The sequence below is a fragment of the Notechis scutatus genome, chromosome 3 (genome assembly GCF_049901735.1).
Source record: "Notechis scutatus isolate UNSWTSFEM ecotype Mainland chromosome 3, rNotScu1.2, whole genome shotgun sequence".
NCBI lineage: Eukaryota > Metazoa > Chordata > Lepidosauria > Squamata > Elapidae > Notechis > Notechis scutatus.
In genome coordinates this window covers 108,032,466-108,044,804 of record NC_142011.1, presented here as the reverse complement: position 1 = coordinate 108,044,804, position 12,339 = coordinate 108,032,466, and the positions used below count along the sequence as shown (strand labels likewise).

The following is a 12,339-nucleotide window of genomic DNA, read 5'->3' as shown; positions in this document are numbered from 1 at the left end:
AAGGACAGAGATTGTGAGGAGATAGGCAGATAGGAGTTAAAGCACCCCTGCAGTTGTAAGTGCAAACAGGTTGCCAAGTGTCCAAATTTTAATCACATGATTGTGGGGAACTGCAATACCCATAATTTTGGGGAGTGATTGGAAGTCCCTTCGTTCAGTGCTGCCATAACTCTGGCAGTAGTCACTGAACAATGATTGAAACTGAAGACTATCCTGTAGTCCATCTGTGGCAATCCTTTTCACCCCAAAGGCTGTAAAAGTTGCTGATCTCGAAAGCTGCAAACATATCTACTCTCACTTATCCACCACCTACAGGCTTGATACTCAGCAACCAAAACATTCACTTCTTCACTTGGCCCTCTCTCCTTCCCTTTGTAGTTTCTAGACAAGTAATTTCCAAGTATGAATTTTGATGATTCCATGTTCTGTTTCTTTTTTACCACAAAAGGAAAGTAAAACTTCAAGCATTTGTACAGTGAAATCCTCGGACAATGGCCCTTACTATTCATGTCTTTCTCTGTGAAATCCTTTGAAGCAACAGCTACATGTTTCATGGTGCTTCTGCTTGTCTCAGTAACTCCCATTTATATTCCTATGTTGCAGGAACCACTGGTGATTGCACTCAGTTGAGCAGCAAAATGGATGAGAGAATATGCATGTATTGTATGGAGATTATAGATAATGATGGAACAAAAGCAAGGAAAAAACATTAGGTTCCAATATTAACAGGGGTAAGATGAAGATGATTTTGTATATGTTTCTGAAAGGACTAAGAGAGAGATGAATTACAAAAACTAAAAGGATATGAATGCTAGCAGATGGGCTAGCAGCTAATTGATGGTTATCTCTGACCTTGAGTTCAGAGTAAAAAACAGTACTGTAACACAAAATTTCCCACATGTCAACTGCACATCTTTTAACTCAGCCTTCAAGTATGGCCATATCACAACCTATTTGCAGTAATTGTTTCCCAATGATCCAGTAGCTCAGTTACCCAACCCTTCCAGCTTTGCAGTCCAGTGGTGGTGGGGAGGGAAGGTTCCGCACGAACGGCCAGTAAGCGTGCACACGCAGCTCCATTCGTGAGTGGCAGGCATGTGCCCCCACTTCTTGCGCACATGGAGTGCACACATTTGCCTGCCACTTCTGAGGCCCGGTTTCTAATGGCTTACAGCCCAGTAATGGGCCACGGCCTGGGGGACCCCTGGACTAGGTTTTTTTTTTTTCCACTGAGCTGTTTACCAGGATTCCAAACTCTTGGGTTATTAATTATTGCCAATTGTTTTCAATTGCATTACTTCTAAATAGGAAGTCTTGTGATAAATGAAGATGAAACACATCTTCAGACCTCAACTCATCTTGTATTTTTTAAAATTATCAACAAATACAATCAGAGTCATGTCATAAGATAAAACATTACAAACGGAGATAGGAAATAAAATAATATGTTCACAAATTGTAAAACCACAAGAAGATTAATTAAAAATCCAAACCTGATTAAAGTAGGCAAGAAGATAATTTTTTGTAGCTGCTTTTAAGGGAGACTACACTTGCTCAAAAACATCTCTTCCCAACTCACATTTCTATGATGTTCATCTTCAAATGTAAAGATGCTGAATATTTCATTGCTCAGCCCAAGTGAAATAAATTAAGGATCCTGTCCTTGGCTTCCTAAATAGCTGAGGAAATGAGTGAAGCCTGGAAAATGGGGCCCTTTCAGTAAATAGAAGTGCTGATTTACTGCCAGCTTCTCAAGTTCTTAGGAGCTGAGGACTTGGAAGTACAAGGAAACAACAGCCAACAACTTAATAGCCAGCCATCAACGCCCCAATCAACAACTAAAATGTCACACACAACCAGACACCCCATAAATATTATGCATAGAATAACCTAAAGCACACATTCTAATGAGAGAGAAGTTTCTTGGATCCAGGATCCAGCACAAGTCCAAAAACTTGGAAGATTAAAACTCTGGTCCTGGTAACAGACTCAGAATGGATCCTGCAACATTATCCTGGGACCCAAAGGTGCTTTTTTTTCAAGAGGCAACTGGACTTTCTGGTTTTTCTTTGAAGACGTTTCGCTTCTCATCCAAGAAGCTGAAGTTTCATCCAAGTTTCGCTTCTCATCCAAGAGCTGAAGAAGTCTTCAAAGAAAAACCAGGAAGTCCAGTTGACTCTTTTTTTAAAAAAAAAGCACCTTTGGGACAACCATGACATGGATGACTGAGAATCTCCATAGACATTCTCATGGGACACATATATTTGCCTTCATTCATGAAATAATTTCTTCTTTAATAATATTTTAATAATTAAAACAGAAGTTCAATTAAACATTTTTATAATTTCTTAAATGTCTTCTAAAAAAATACAACCATAGTAGTACTTATCAATTTCTCGTGTTTGAAGGTCGATTTTAAAAATTAACTTTTTTGCTTATAATATCAGCAATCCCTAATTAGAATTTTTAAAAAATCTCTGAGGTTGATGCATTCAGACGAATATATTATTAATAAAATGCTGCTGTATGACTTATAAACTTATAAATCAAAGGTTTTACTATTCTGTTCCTCTGAGGCTGACTCAAACTGAACTGAATGATTCTGACTTTGAGCTCGTATATAATATTTAAGGTAGAACAATGACATGGAACTTACTTTTCTAGTTCTTCCTGTGAGTGTGCAAATGTGCAGCTGGCCCCACGGGGGCATTCTCTTCTCTGCTTCATATCTCGACACATATATGTCTTGTACTTGCTGTGCTGAGGTGGCTAAATTGGGTAAAAGAACACAAAAGATTATTTGGAAAATAATTCTCCAAAATAAATAGAAAAAAAAAATCTCAAGAAAAAATATGGAAAGATATCTTTGTTAAAAATGACATGAGTGACTATGTTTGATTATTGTAATTGATCATCAAAATCATAGCATATAGATAATACCAGTCTGTTCATATAAAGATGTGTATGATCATCCTTTATGTAGATACAATAGATTATTTAAAAAAGAACACTTAATCATATCATTTAATAGCGTTGATAGGGATAAGTAATAATATAGTACACTAACCTCACAGAAAACTAAGTAGTTGACTGATCTTGGCTTCAAAGAAAGTCAAAAATCTATTATCTCTTGTGGCAATTTGTTATCTTACATACAATGTGAAAGAATAAACAACTGTTTTATTTCAGAAAGGAACCCCTCATCTGAGTATACTTTTCCCAAGCTCTGCACTATATACTAGCGGTCTCCAACCTTTCTTGTCTGGTGTGCTCACCCATGGTGGTCGTGGGGAAGGGGATGGTTTCGCATCACTTTCACAAATGCAGCTTCGTGTGCGCCCACACACTATGCTTACCCATCACTTCCATGGCCTGGTTCCAAACAGGCTGCAGCCCAACACCAGGACTGCAGACGAGGAGTTGGGGAGCCCTGCTATACACTATACCTGTTGCTGATCTGCTCCCTTTTTGCTGTGATTCTGGATGTAATCAACCAGTCCATGTACCACAGTCCGTACAGCAACTAATCCATTCTCAAGCTGTTCCCACGTGGGTGGTGGAGCATCTATGTTGTTTAGAAGAAGAAAAAGCTTACTTTTTCTCAGCAATGGGAAATTTTATGGAACAAAAAACTCTTTCAATATAAAAACCATTCAGCTTTTTTATAACATGGAAAATATAAGACATTTACAAGGAACTAATGATATGCAAGAATTAAGATTTGATTTTGAAAAGCAAATTAGTTTATTTCATGACAAGAACAGGATCCTCTGGCCATTTATTTACTTCTTTCCTCTTTAAAATAAACTTAGCTGGTTTTACATGGTAATTTACGTTAGAATGTTCCTGTTATATTTTTGCACTGGACTTTTCTGGCAAGAATACAGAAATAAAATAAATATATTATAAAATAACATGAACTTTGAAATTATCATAAGATTATGTTTATGTGGTTTTTGAGGTTAGAGTATCATCTCCAGGAAGTAGAAATTTTGTATAAAACAGAATGTGCAGTCAGCACTAACTTCTGATTTATACATAGATCCAGGGGTGGGCTTTAAAAATTTCAGCAGCCAGTTCTCTGCCTGGTTACTGGCTGGGTGTGGCATGGTGGGCATGGTCTAGTCAGCCTCCTGCACCACGGGGGCGGGGGGCGTTTTCACCTTCCCCAGGCTCCGGAGGCTCTCCAGAGGCCGGAAACGAGCCTGTTTCCGGACTTCCAGAGCCTCTGGGAGACCCATTTTCCCCCTCCCCAAGCCTCCATGCAGGCCCTGCACTTACCTCATACCCAAAACGTGTCGTGTGGAGACTCCTGGGAGGAGTGGGGCAGGTTGGGAGGGGTGGGGTAGGTGGGGCCAGCCAGGGGTGGGATTTGTCAGTTCACTGAACCGGCCATAACATTAGCTACAGGTTCGCCCAAACCCGGGTGAACCCGTAGCAGCCCACTGCTGCGTAGATTTCTAAAAATTGTAGTCCACATACAGGAAAAATTTGGAATTGCTGGTCAAAAAATATAGTTTCATAAAATTGATGAAACTGGCTCTAGTGCACAGAAGCTTATGCCCTAATAAATATATTAGTTTTAAGATAATATAAAAACTGTTGTCTGCCTGTCTGCCTGCCCATCCATACAAGTTTACCTGGACTAGGATCAATATTTGCAAGAAGTTCAAGATGAGGTCGAAGCCGGGTCAAATTAGCTGGATCACCAGTCCTCTGGAGAGCAATTGTTAATTCCTGAACACTCTGTGCAAAAGAGGCTGGGGTCTGCAACTTAACACATTCACATATTAATCATCAGAAATGCTTTCTGTCCACATGGACACCCCAATCAAACCCCATGGAAAAATATATGTAACATTATCTTATTATTTGTGACTTAATATAAAGCACTTTGTCTTCAAAAATTTGATGTCTTCTCCAGAAATACTGCACTAATTCCTAATTATAGCAGAAAAGAATATACAAAGACACTAAAATAAGTTTTTAATCAAGAAAAATGCTATTGTAAGAAGACAAAAGTGAAAAAAAAATTAACTTCTGGCATCTTTTGCACTCATCCTTCCATTTCAACAGTATCATTATTAGTTATGTATAAACAAAGATCTGGTTTCTTTTGCACTGCATACACATGAGTTCCCTCATAGACTCTAGTTCTCTCCATTGGCTCTATTTACTTAGTACACAGGAGTAAATGCATGTTAAAGTGGATGAAAACTTCTACATCCCGAGTATCAAATCCTGAAAAACCAATTAAGATTTGCTTTATCAAGATTAAATGCTGCAAGGAAAAACAGCATGCAGAAAACTCTTGAACTTTATTTATTGAAATAAATCTATAGGTTCACAACAGAGTAGCATGGAAAAACTGCAATGCTTTTTCCATCTTTTGCTACAACCTTCTAGGGCAAGACTGAGTCGTGAACTGGGGAGAGTGACAGTTGATGAAGGGCGTGGCAAAAACAGTTGGACTCAGTCTCCGGGCAGAAAGACACGTGTCAACCCATCCATGGATTCTCCAATCGTCGTGCTGGAGAAAAACTGCAATACTTTTTCCAGTTGGACTGCAAGAAACTGCTTCCGCATTATGGTGTCATACAAGCCCAGGCTTCCAAAGTTATCGACTAAAGCTAAAAATTACTCCTGAAATTGTACTATGCTTCCAAATGTTTTTAAGTACTTGCCTCATGCAGCCTTATATAAATGTGCTTTAGTCTTTTTTTTCAAACGTAAGTACCTTCCAAAGTACTGCTTAGAGCAACGATTATATCTTAGCTCTAAGCTTAAGAAATGGTCTAGGGCTGTTTTTATTTTTATTCAAGGAGTTAATAACGTTCAGGAACATTACTACTGCTAGAAATAAGTGTATTTTATACTAGTTCCTACATAAAGCCCTCTCAAAGTGATTTACAAAATAAAAAATATACAATAAAATAATAAAACAGTTTTAAAGTATATAAGAATAATAAAAGCAGAAGTAAAAAGCATTCAACTGGAATTCACAAATAAATACTAAAGTGAAAATAGGTAAAAAAACACGCTTTCTAGTTTAGAGGCCCATGATAGCCTTATGTCTATAATGGTGAAGAAGGTTCCCAGGTATTTTGGACCAAAGCTAAAGTTTACAAGTAAAAGGGATATTCCGTTCCCACGACAGGTAGTTCTCAACTTACAACCACAATTGAGCCCCAAATTTCTATTGCTAAGCAAGGCAGTTGTTAAGTGAGTTTTACCCCATTTTACGATCTTTCTTCCTAAGTTGTTAAATCAATCACTGCAGATGTTAAGTTAGTAACATGGATGTTAAATGAATCTGGCATTCCCAATGACTTAGCTTGATAAAAGGTTACAAGAGGTGATCACATGACCCTGGGACACTGCAACCCTCATACATGCCAATTGTCAAATGCAGGAATTTTGATCATGTGACCATAGGTATGCTGCAATACTAGTGTGAAAAAGATTCACTGGTTACTTTTTTCAGTGCTGTTGTAACTGCAATCATTAAATGACTGGTTGTTAAGTCGAGAAATACCTGTACAAAATCAGAATGAAAACAATTGGAATTGGTGCATTTCGCATATAAATATGAATTTCTCTTTACAATTTTATCAGCATTTTAAAAATTGATTTGAGAAACAAAAGGGTAATGATTTAAAGAGATACTACCTTGTCAATAATGGACTGCATGTGGGATTTGTGAGACTGGTCTCCATACAATAACGAAGACCACTGATCTGGAGCTATCCGCAAACCAGCTTCCATAGCAATTTGTACAATTTGGGAATCATGTTCTCGTCTCAGCGCTTCATATGTTCTGAATTCCTCCTTCAGCTGCATTAGGGAGGAATCCTCATCACGTTTAGTCACCTGGTTGAGGCAAAATTATTAAAGTACGATAAAGTAATAAACCTAAGGAATAAGTGTGCCTAATCAAGTTTCTCTCTTGCAAATGATAATTCTGTGGAACTTTTTGCATCATGCCATTTGTGCAAAAGAAGTTCACATACACACACACATTTATGAATGGACATAACTACTGGATAAAGAAGATCCATAAGCATTTAAGTTCTTTTGTACCTTGAAACAGGAGGCTCTGTAAAGAAGCTGGACAACATGCCCAATGCTGGTTTTAGAAGCCTGAGGAAATCGTGGCTCCAACCTCTGTACCACAAAGAGAACCAAGACTTTTCGAGATAAAGCAGATCCATCTTCTAAAGCTAAAAGAACTAACTTCAGGGCTTCCTCCTGCATTGCTGGAAAATCAAGAGGACCACACACAGGATTAACATTGGATTTTTGTAAAAATATTACAAATTAGCAATTATATTAGAAGTTATAGAAATCTCCAGGTTACATCAGGATTGTGCTAGAAAATATGCCATTCCCTTAGAGCAGGGGTTCCCAACCAATAGTGCTCGCACCCCTTGGGGGTAGGAGACAATATTCCAGGGGGTGCAAAAACTTGGGTTTAGAAGTTTCAAAATTATAGTGTATACGCATAATAATATGCATATAGTTATTTTTGTAAGGGGTGCAAGAATATATCAGAAGTGTTCCAGGGGTGTAGGGTATAGAAAAGGTTGGGGCCCCCTGCCGTAGAGCATAATTTACCTGCATTAGAAGGAACCAGACAACTTTCACTTTCATATCAATTACTAGTCTGTTTATGACATGGTTTCAAAAATAGGAATGACTGAGTGCAAAGACAAACCTACCAAAAAAAAATAAATGCTAAAACCCCCAAGTATATTCTTTACTGCAAATAGTTCATCATAGGATTAATTATGCCACTGATTATTTCAGTCCAATACTATTGCAATATTTAATACAGGCAATCCTCAACTTACAACCATTCATTTAATGACTTTTCAAAGTCACAATGGAATTGAAAAAAGTGACATGACCAATTTTCACACTTGCAGCATCCCCACAGTCATGTGATCAAACTGTGGGTGCTTAGCAACTGGTGTGTATTTATGATGGTTGCATCATCCTGAAGTCTTGAGATTCTCATTTACAACCTTCCTAGGGAGCTTATGAAAAGCACAATCAGTGGGGGAAGCCAGATTCACTTAACAACCACATGATTCACTTAACAACTGCAGTGATCGCTTAACAACTATGGCAAAAAAGTCATAAAATTAGGCACAACTGACTCAAAAACTGCCTTGCTTAGCAGTGGAATTTTGGGATTAATTGTAAGTTGAGGATTCCCTGTAATGAATGAATAAATCAGTGTAAGTAGTTGATCGTGTTACTCCTTGCAACTAAGACGTGGTCCTTGAGTGCTATTTTGTGTCCCCTAAGGCAGAACCCACCAATTGCTGGATGGGCATTCTGAAATTGAAGTTTACATGTCTGAAAGATACCCAGGCTAGGGAAGGCTGCTAGGAGAGCTTTGGGTAACAACTAACTCCAAAAATTTAAATGCTGAATTTTTACAACTAAAGTAGTGGAAACTTATTAAATATTATTTTATATTTTTCTTGAAGTCTGAACTTTTGTTAGTTTTTATTTGCGAGACCTTTTCCTTAATACTCTGGTACTGCTGGAGCCTGTACTGAATCTTTAAACAATTTAATAAAACACCATCCTACTGTATAGCTGAACATTTTGTAAAACTGTAGTAAAATCTGTCAAATCTGTTCAATGTAAAGTAGAAATAAGCCATGCTATCATTAAAAAGAAATTGGTTTTTTAAATGCTTTCAATTGTTCAAATATAGAAAATATGTAAAGCAATTTTGCTCATATAACAGCTAATCTTCTCAGTGATAGAAAGCCATTTTCCCTGATATATACCTGGTCCAAGGAACTGACAGCCTCTAGCCCTCACTGCAGCCCAAAGGTTTGAAGATAATTGCTGGGGATTCTGGTGCTGAAGAATAAGCTCAGTAACAGTTCTTTCACCTAGAGATCGGGCTGCACGCATAGCTCGGATCCGCCCTTCTTCTTCTACCAGCTGGCAATGAACTAATGTCACAAGCTTCCTTTGCATGGGCCGACTAAGCACACTCTGAGTTGTGCTGTTCAATCCTACACCTTTAACGAAGAGAAAAATGTTGGGGGTTATTTCAGAATTTCTTGAGGGTAATGCAAAACTTATTTACAATCTATTGGGGGCCAATTATTCAAATAGTATGCAAGGGTTAAAATTTTGTGGTATTTAGATCTGCTGAGGAAAACTTTTATCTGTACATTATTCTTCAGAATTTCTTCAAGGCACAATTTCTTCTGCCTTGAAATTTTGTTCATGTTCATATTAACTGCTGTGAAACAATAATACAATTCCCTCCAGTTGGAAGTAAACTGGTTCCTTTCAGGACACCAAGTGCCATAAATACCACATAATACCATAAAAGGTGAAGGGAGGTGGGAAAAAAAGCATGGTAGGGTGTTTTTTTTAAACATTTTTTTCAAGACTACTTGCTTTGGCACTTGTTTTCTTAATTCGACATTCTTTACACATGTTGTTATATTAAAACATGACAAAAGGATGACAAGCATGATTCACCTCTTGCACTGCTGAGTGGTTTAAGGTATAATGCTAGTTCTTCCACACATTTCCTGGCTTCCTCATAATGTTTAGTATCTTCAGCACCACTGCGTAGAGTTATTGGTTGCTGTTCTGGCATCTGTAGAAAATGTAAGAATATTACAAATATGTTAAGAAATGGCTACTTTTATGTTTTTGTTGCTCCCACCTATTTCTACCAAATTTATGTGCAGTTCCTCACTTTTCATTAACTGTCCATTCCTAGCCTGAAGAAGTAGGTATTCTAACATAAAGAAAAAATATGTGATTCCATACTATTTATACACAAATACATTCAAGGGAGAACACATTGTTTTCAAAACTACAAAACAAGCTTGCTGGATGCCCAACAGCAGATTGGTTAATGATGTACAATTTAAACAAATCTTTTTCATATGGATTTCACATTATTTCACATGGTAAAACTATTAATTGCTTGCCTAGGCACCCTACAATGAAACTTTGGGACTTTAGGAAACTCTTTCCATAGCCTGGTGATGGTTTATATATTTGAAAATGTTACGGTTTGTTACATTTGTTCATTTCATTATTTGCTTTTTCTGAGTTTTTTTTTTAAAAATACAGTTGCTTATTTGATGAAAAAAATGTCAACTAGTTAAAAAAAAATCTAAAGCAGGAGACTAAGGAAACATTCCCTTACTTGAGCACCCACAAGCTGCAGCAAAGCTGAGTTCACAGGAAGATGTTCTATGTCTGTATTGATAGTGGTCTGGTCGAAAGGACATGCTTTCCGATGGAGCTTGTTCAGGCACATCTTGCAGACTGTGTGGCCACAACCTAGACTGATGGGTTTCCGGATCGTTTCGTCGAATGTTTGTGTGCAAATAGGGCAGGAGAGAAAATCCGTCCATTGTGGAGCTTGTACAGGCATTGCTTCAGGAGTTACTTCACAAGACAAAATCTAAAGCAGATTCCACTGGAATCAAATTTATTTTGAAAAAAAAAAAACTGTTTTTAAATAGTTTCTGTAAGTACAGACAGTCAGCACATAGTGTGAAATATAACCTAAAAAGTAAACAGAAAAAAATAAAATTAGCTGTTGGAGAGTTTATGTGAAATATTACTGAAAAATAATTCATCTATTTTATACCTGACAGAATAAGTGGTGTACACAGTACAATGAGTTTTATTGCTTTCTCATGATTAATAAAAAAATTATGTGCTGAGGAAAGTATAATGATTACTTACTTTACATTGCTCAATCTTTTTACAAGAAAACTATCCCATTAGCTTTTTTTTTATAAAAGAAAATAGTTATAAATTTGCCTCCCTGATTTTTATTAAGCCACACTAAAATGTATGCAAACTACATGCTATGTCAGATAATGGTTTATTTTCTAATAAAATTTTATTAGAAATTTTCTAATTCTAAGATATGACAGCACTAAGCTGTATTCATGGTCAGTCCTTGAAGTTATGGCTGCTGCGGTGCCCCTTTGGTCACATTATCAACATTTGGGTACTTGTCAGCCCACCCGCATTTATGACCAGGGTGCCCTTCAACTCCTCACACCTCTTATCTCCCCCCCCCCCCACCCAATCTCTGCCCTATCTCCTTCTACTCTGCAACCTCCAACTGACTTTGCTTGACTTCTTCCTCCCAGTGCTGAATAGGCGTGCCTAGCCTGGTCCTTTGCAAGGCAGCTACTGATCATGCAAGGCCTTCTTCCTGATGTCGCCTATGGTTAGTAACTGCTTCCCAAAAGGCAAGGCCTTTTGTGTGCCTTGTCTGCAGCAGCAGAAGACTGCGAAGGTCAGCTGTGGATGACACGGGGCAGCAAAGTACAGTGCAACCTTGTTTAACAACTGCATCGTTTAGTGACCATTTGCAGTTATGACGGTAATGAAAATATAACTCTATGACCAATTCTCACATTTACAACTTTTGGAGGTCTGTAAAGCATGGAAAACTGAGCACAGTTGTGGTTCCACCTAGCAACTTCTTTGCTTAACAAATGAGTTGCTGGTCCCAAACAAGAACAACTTGTAATATAATTTACTCAAGTTGCAGAATTCACATTTTTCAGAGTACAATTTAGTAATAAAATTTCATTTTTAAAGTGCATTGACAATACTTAAAAAGTGGTACTTTCATTCTAATAAACAATGCAATTATGTTGGAACTAAATAATACTTAAAGTGAACTTTTAGTCATTAATTAATAAATGACATATTGTTACTCTTTTTATATTTCAAAACCACTCTTTATTCAATGCGTTGGGTTCTTTAAATTTCTCAATCTTACCTCATCTAACCTCTAATTTGTTTGACTTTCACCTTCCTCTACATATATTCACTCTTTTTTTATATATATTTATTTTGTGTACAATATGATCAAACCATGTCAATATACTTCTTTCATATTGGTCACCCACTTTTGCTTTCAGTCTATATTCATTTAGTCCACATTCATTCTTGGTCCTATAAATTATTTTACTGCACCACCTTATCCCACTGCACTCAACTTTTTTCCATACAGGTAGTCCTATTGGGACCAGAATTTCCTTTGCTAAGTGATGCAGTCGTAAAACACACGATGTCATGTGACTGCAATATTATGTGGCAGTAATTCTGGCAATCCCAGTTGCTGTCATAACTCTACATGCAAGGAGCTTTAAGTGGGAAGCAGAGCAAGTTCTAGGTTAGGAGTGTCAAATCACTTTTATTAGACATCATTTTCCATAACTTTCTAACTGATGTAATTGTTTCCAGAGATAGTAGTTTTAGTATGTATAGATCTTAATGCTATCCATCCAGCCAAAAGTGATATATATATTCAAA

At 37.3% G+C, this 12,339-nt stretch overlaps 1 protein-coding gene across 3 annotated transcripts in view; it reads right to left on the bottom strand.

Annotated features, from left to right (window-relative positions):
- The window catches only part of RC3H1 (ring finger and CCCH-type domains 1), a 68,874-nt gene that overhangs the window by 37,561 nt on the left and 18,974 nt on the right, over positions 1-12,339 (bottom strand). For 2 of the 3 annotated variants that reach the window (XM_026669174.2, XM_087960911.1), the window contains exons 2-9: positions 10,199-10,563; positions 9,517-9,637; positions 8,805-9,044; positions 7,081-7,256; positions 6,670-6,870; positions 4,641-4,773; positions 3,447-3,565; positions 2,657-2,769 (exon numbers count right to left, since the gene is read on the bottom strand). In XM_026669174.2, the coding sequence (XP_026524959.1) occupies positions 2,657-2,769; positions 3,447-3,565; positions 4,641-4,773; positions 6,670-6,870; positions 7,081-7,256; positions 8,805-9,044; positions 9,517-9,637; positions 10,199-10,429 (1,334 nt within the window). In that variant the 5' untranslated portion in view covers positions 10,430-10,563. The remainder of the gene's footprint in view (positions 1-2,656; positions 2,770-3,446; positions 3,566-4,640; positions 4,774-6,669; positions 6,871-7,080; positions 7,257-8,804; positions 9,045-9,516; positions 9,638-10,198; positions 10,564-12,339) is intronic. The other variant, XM_087960912.1, reaches the window with a different exon arrangement.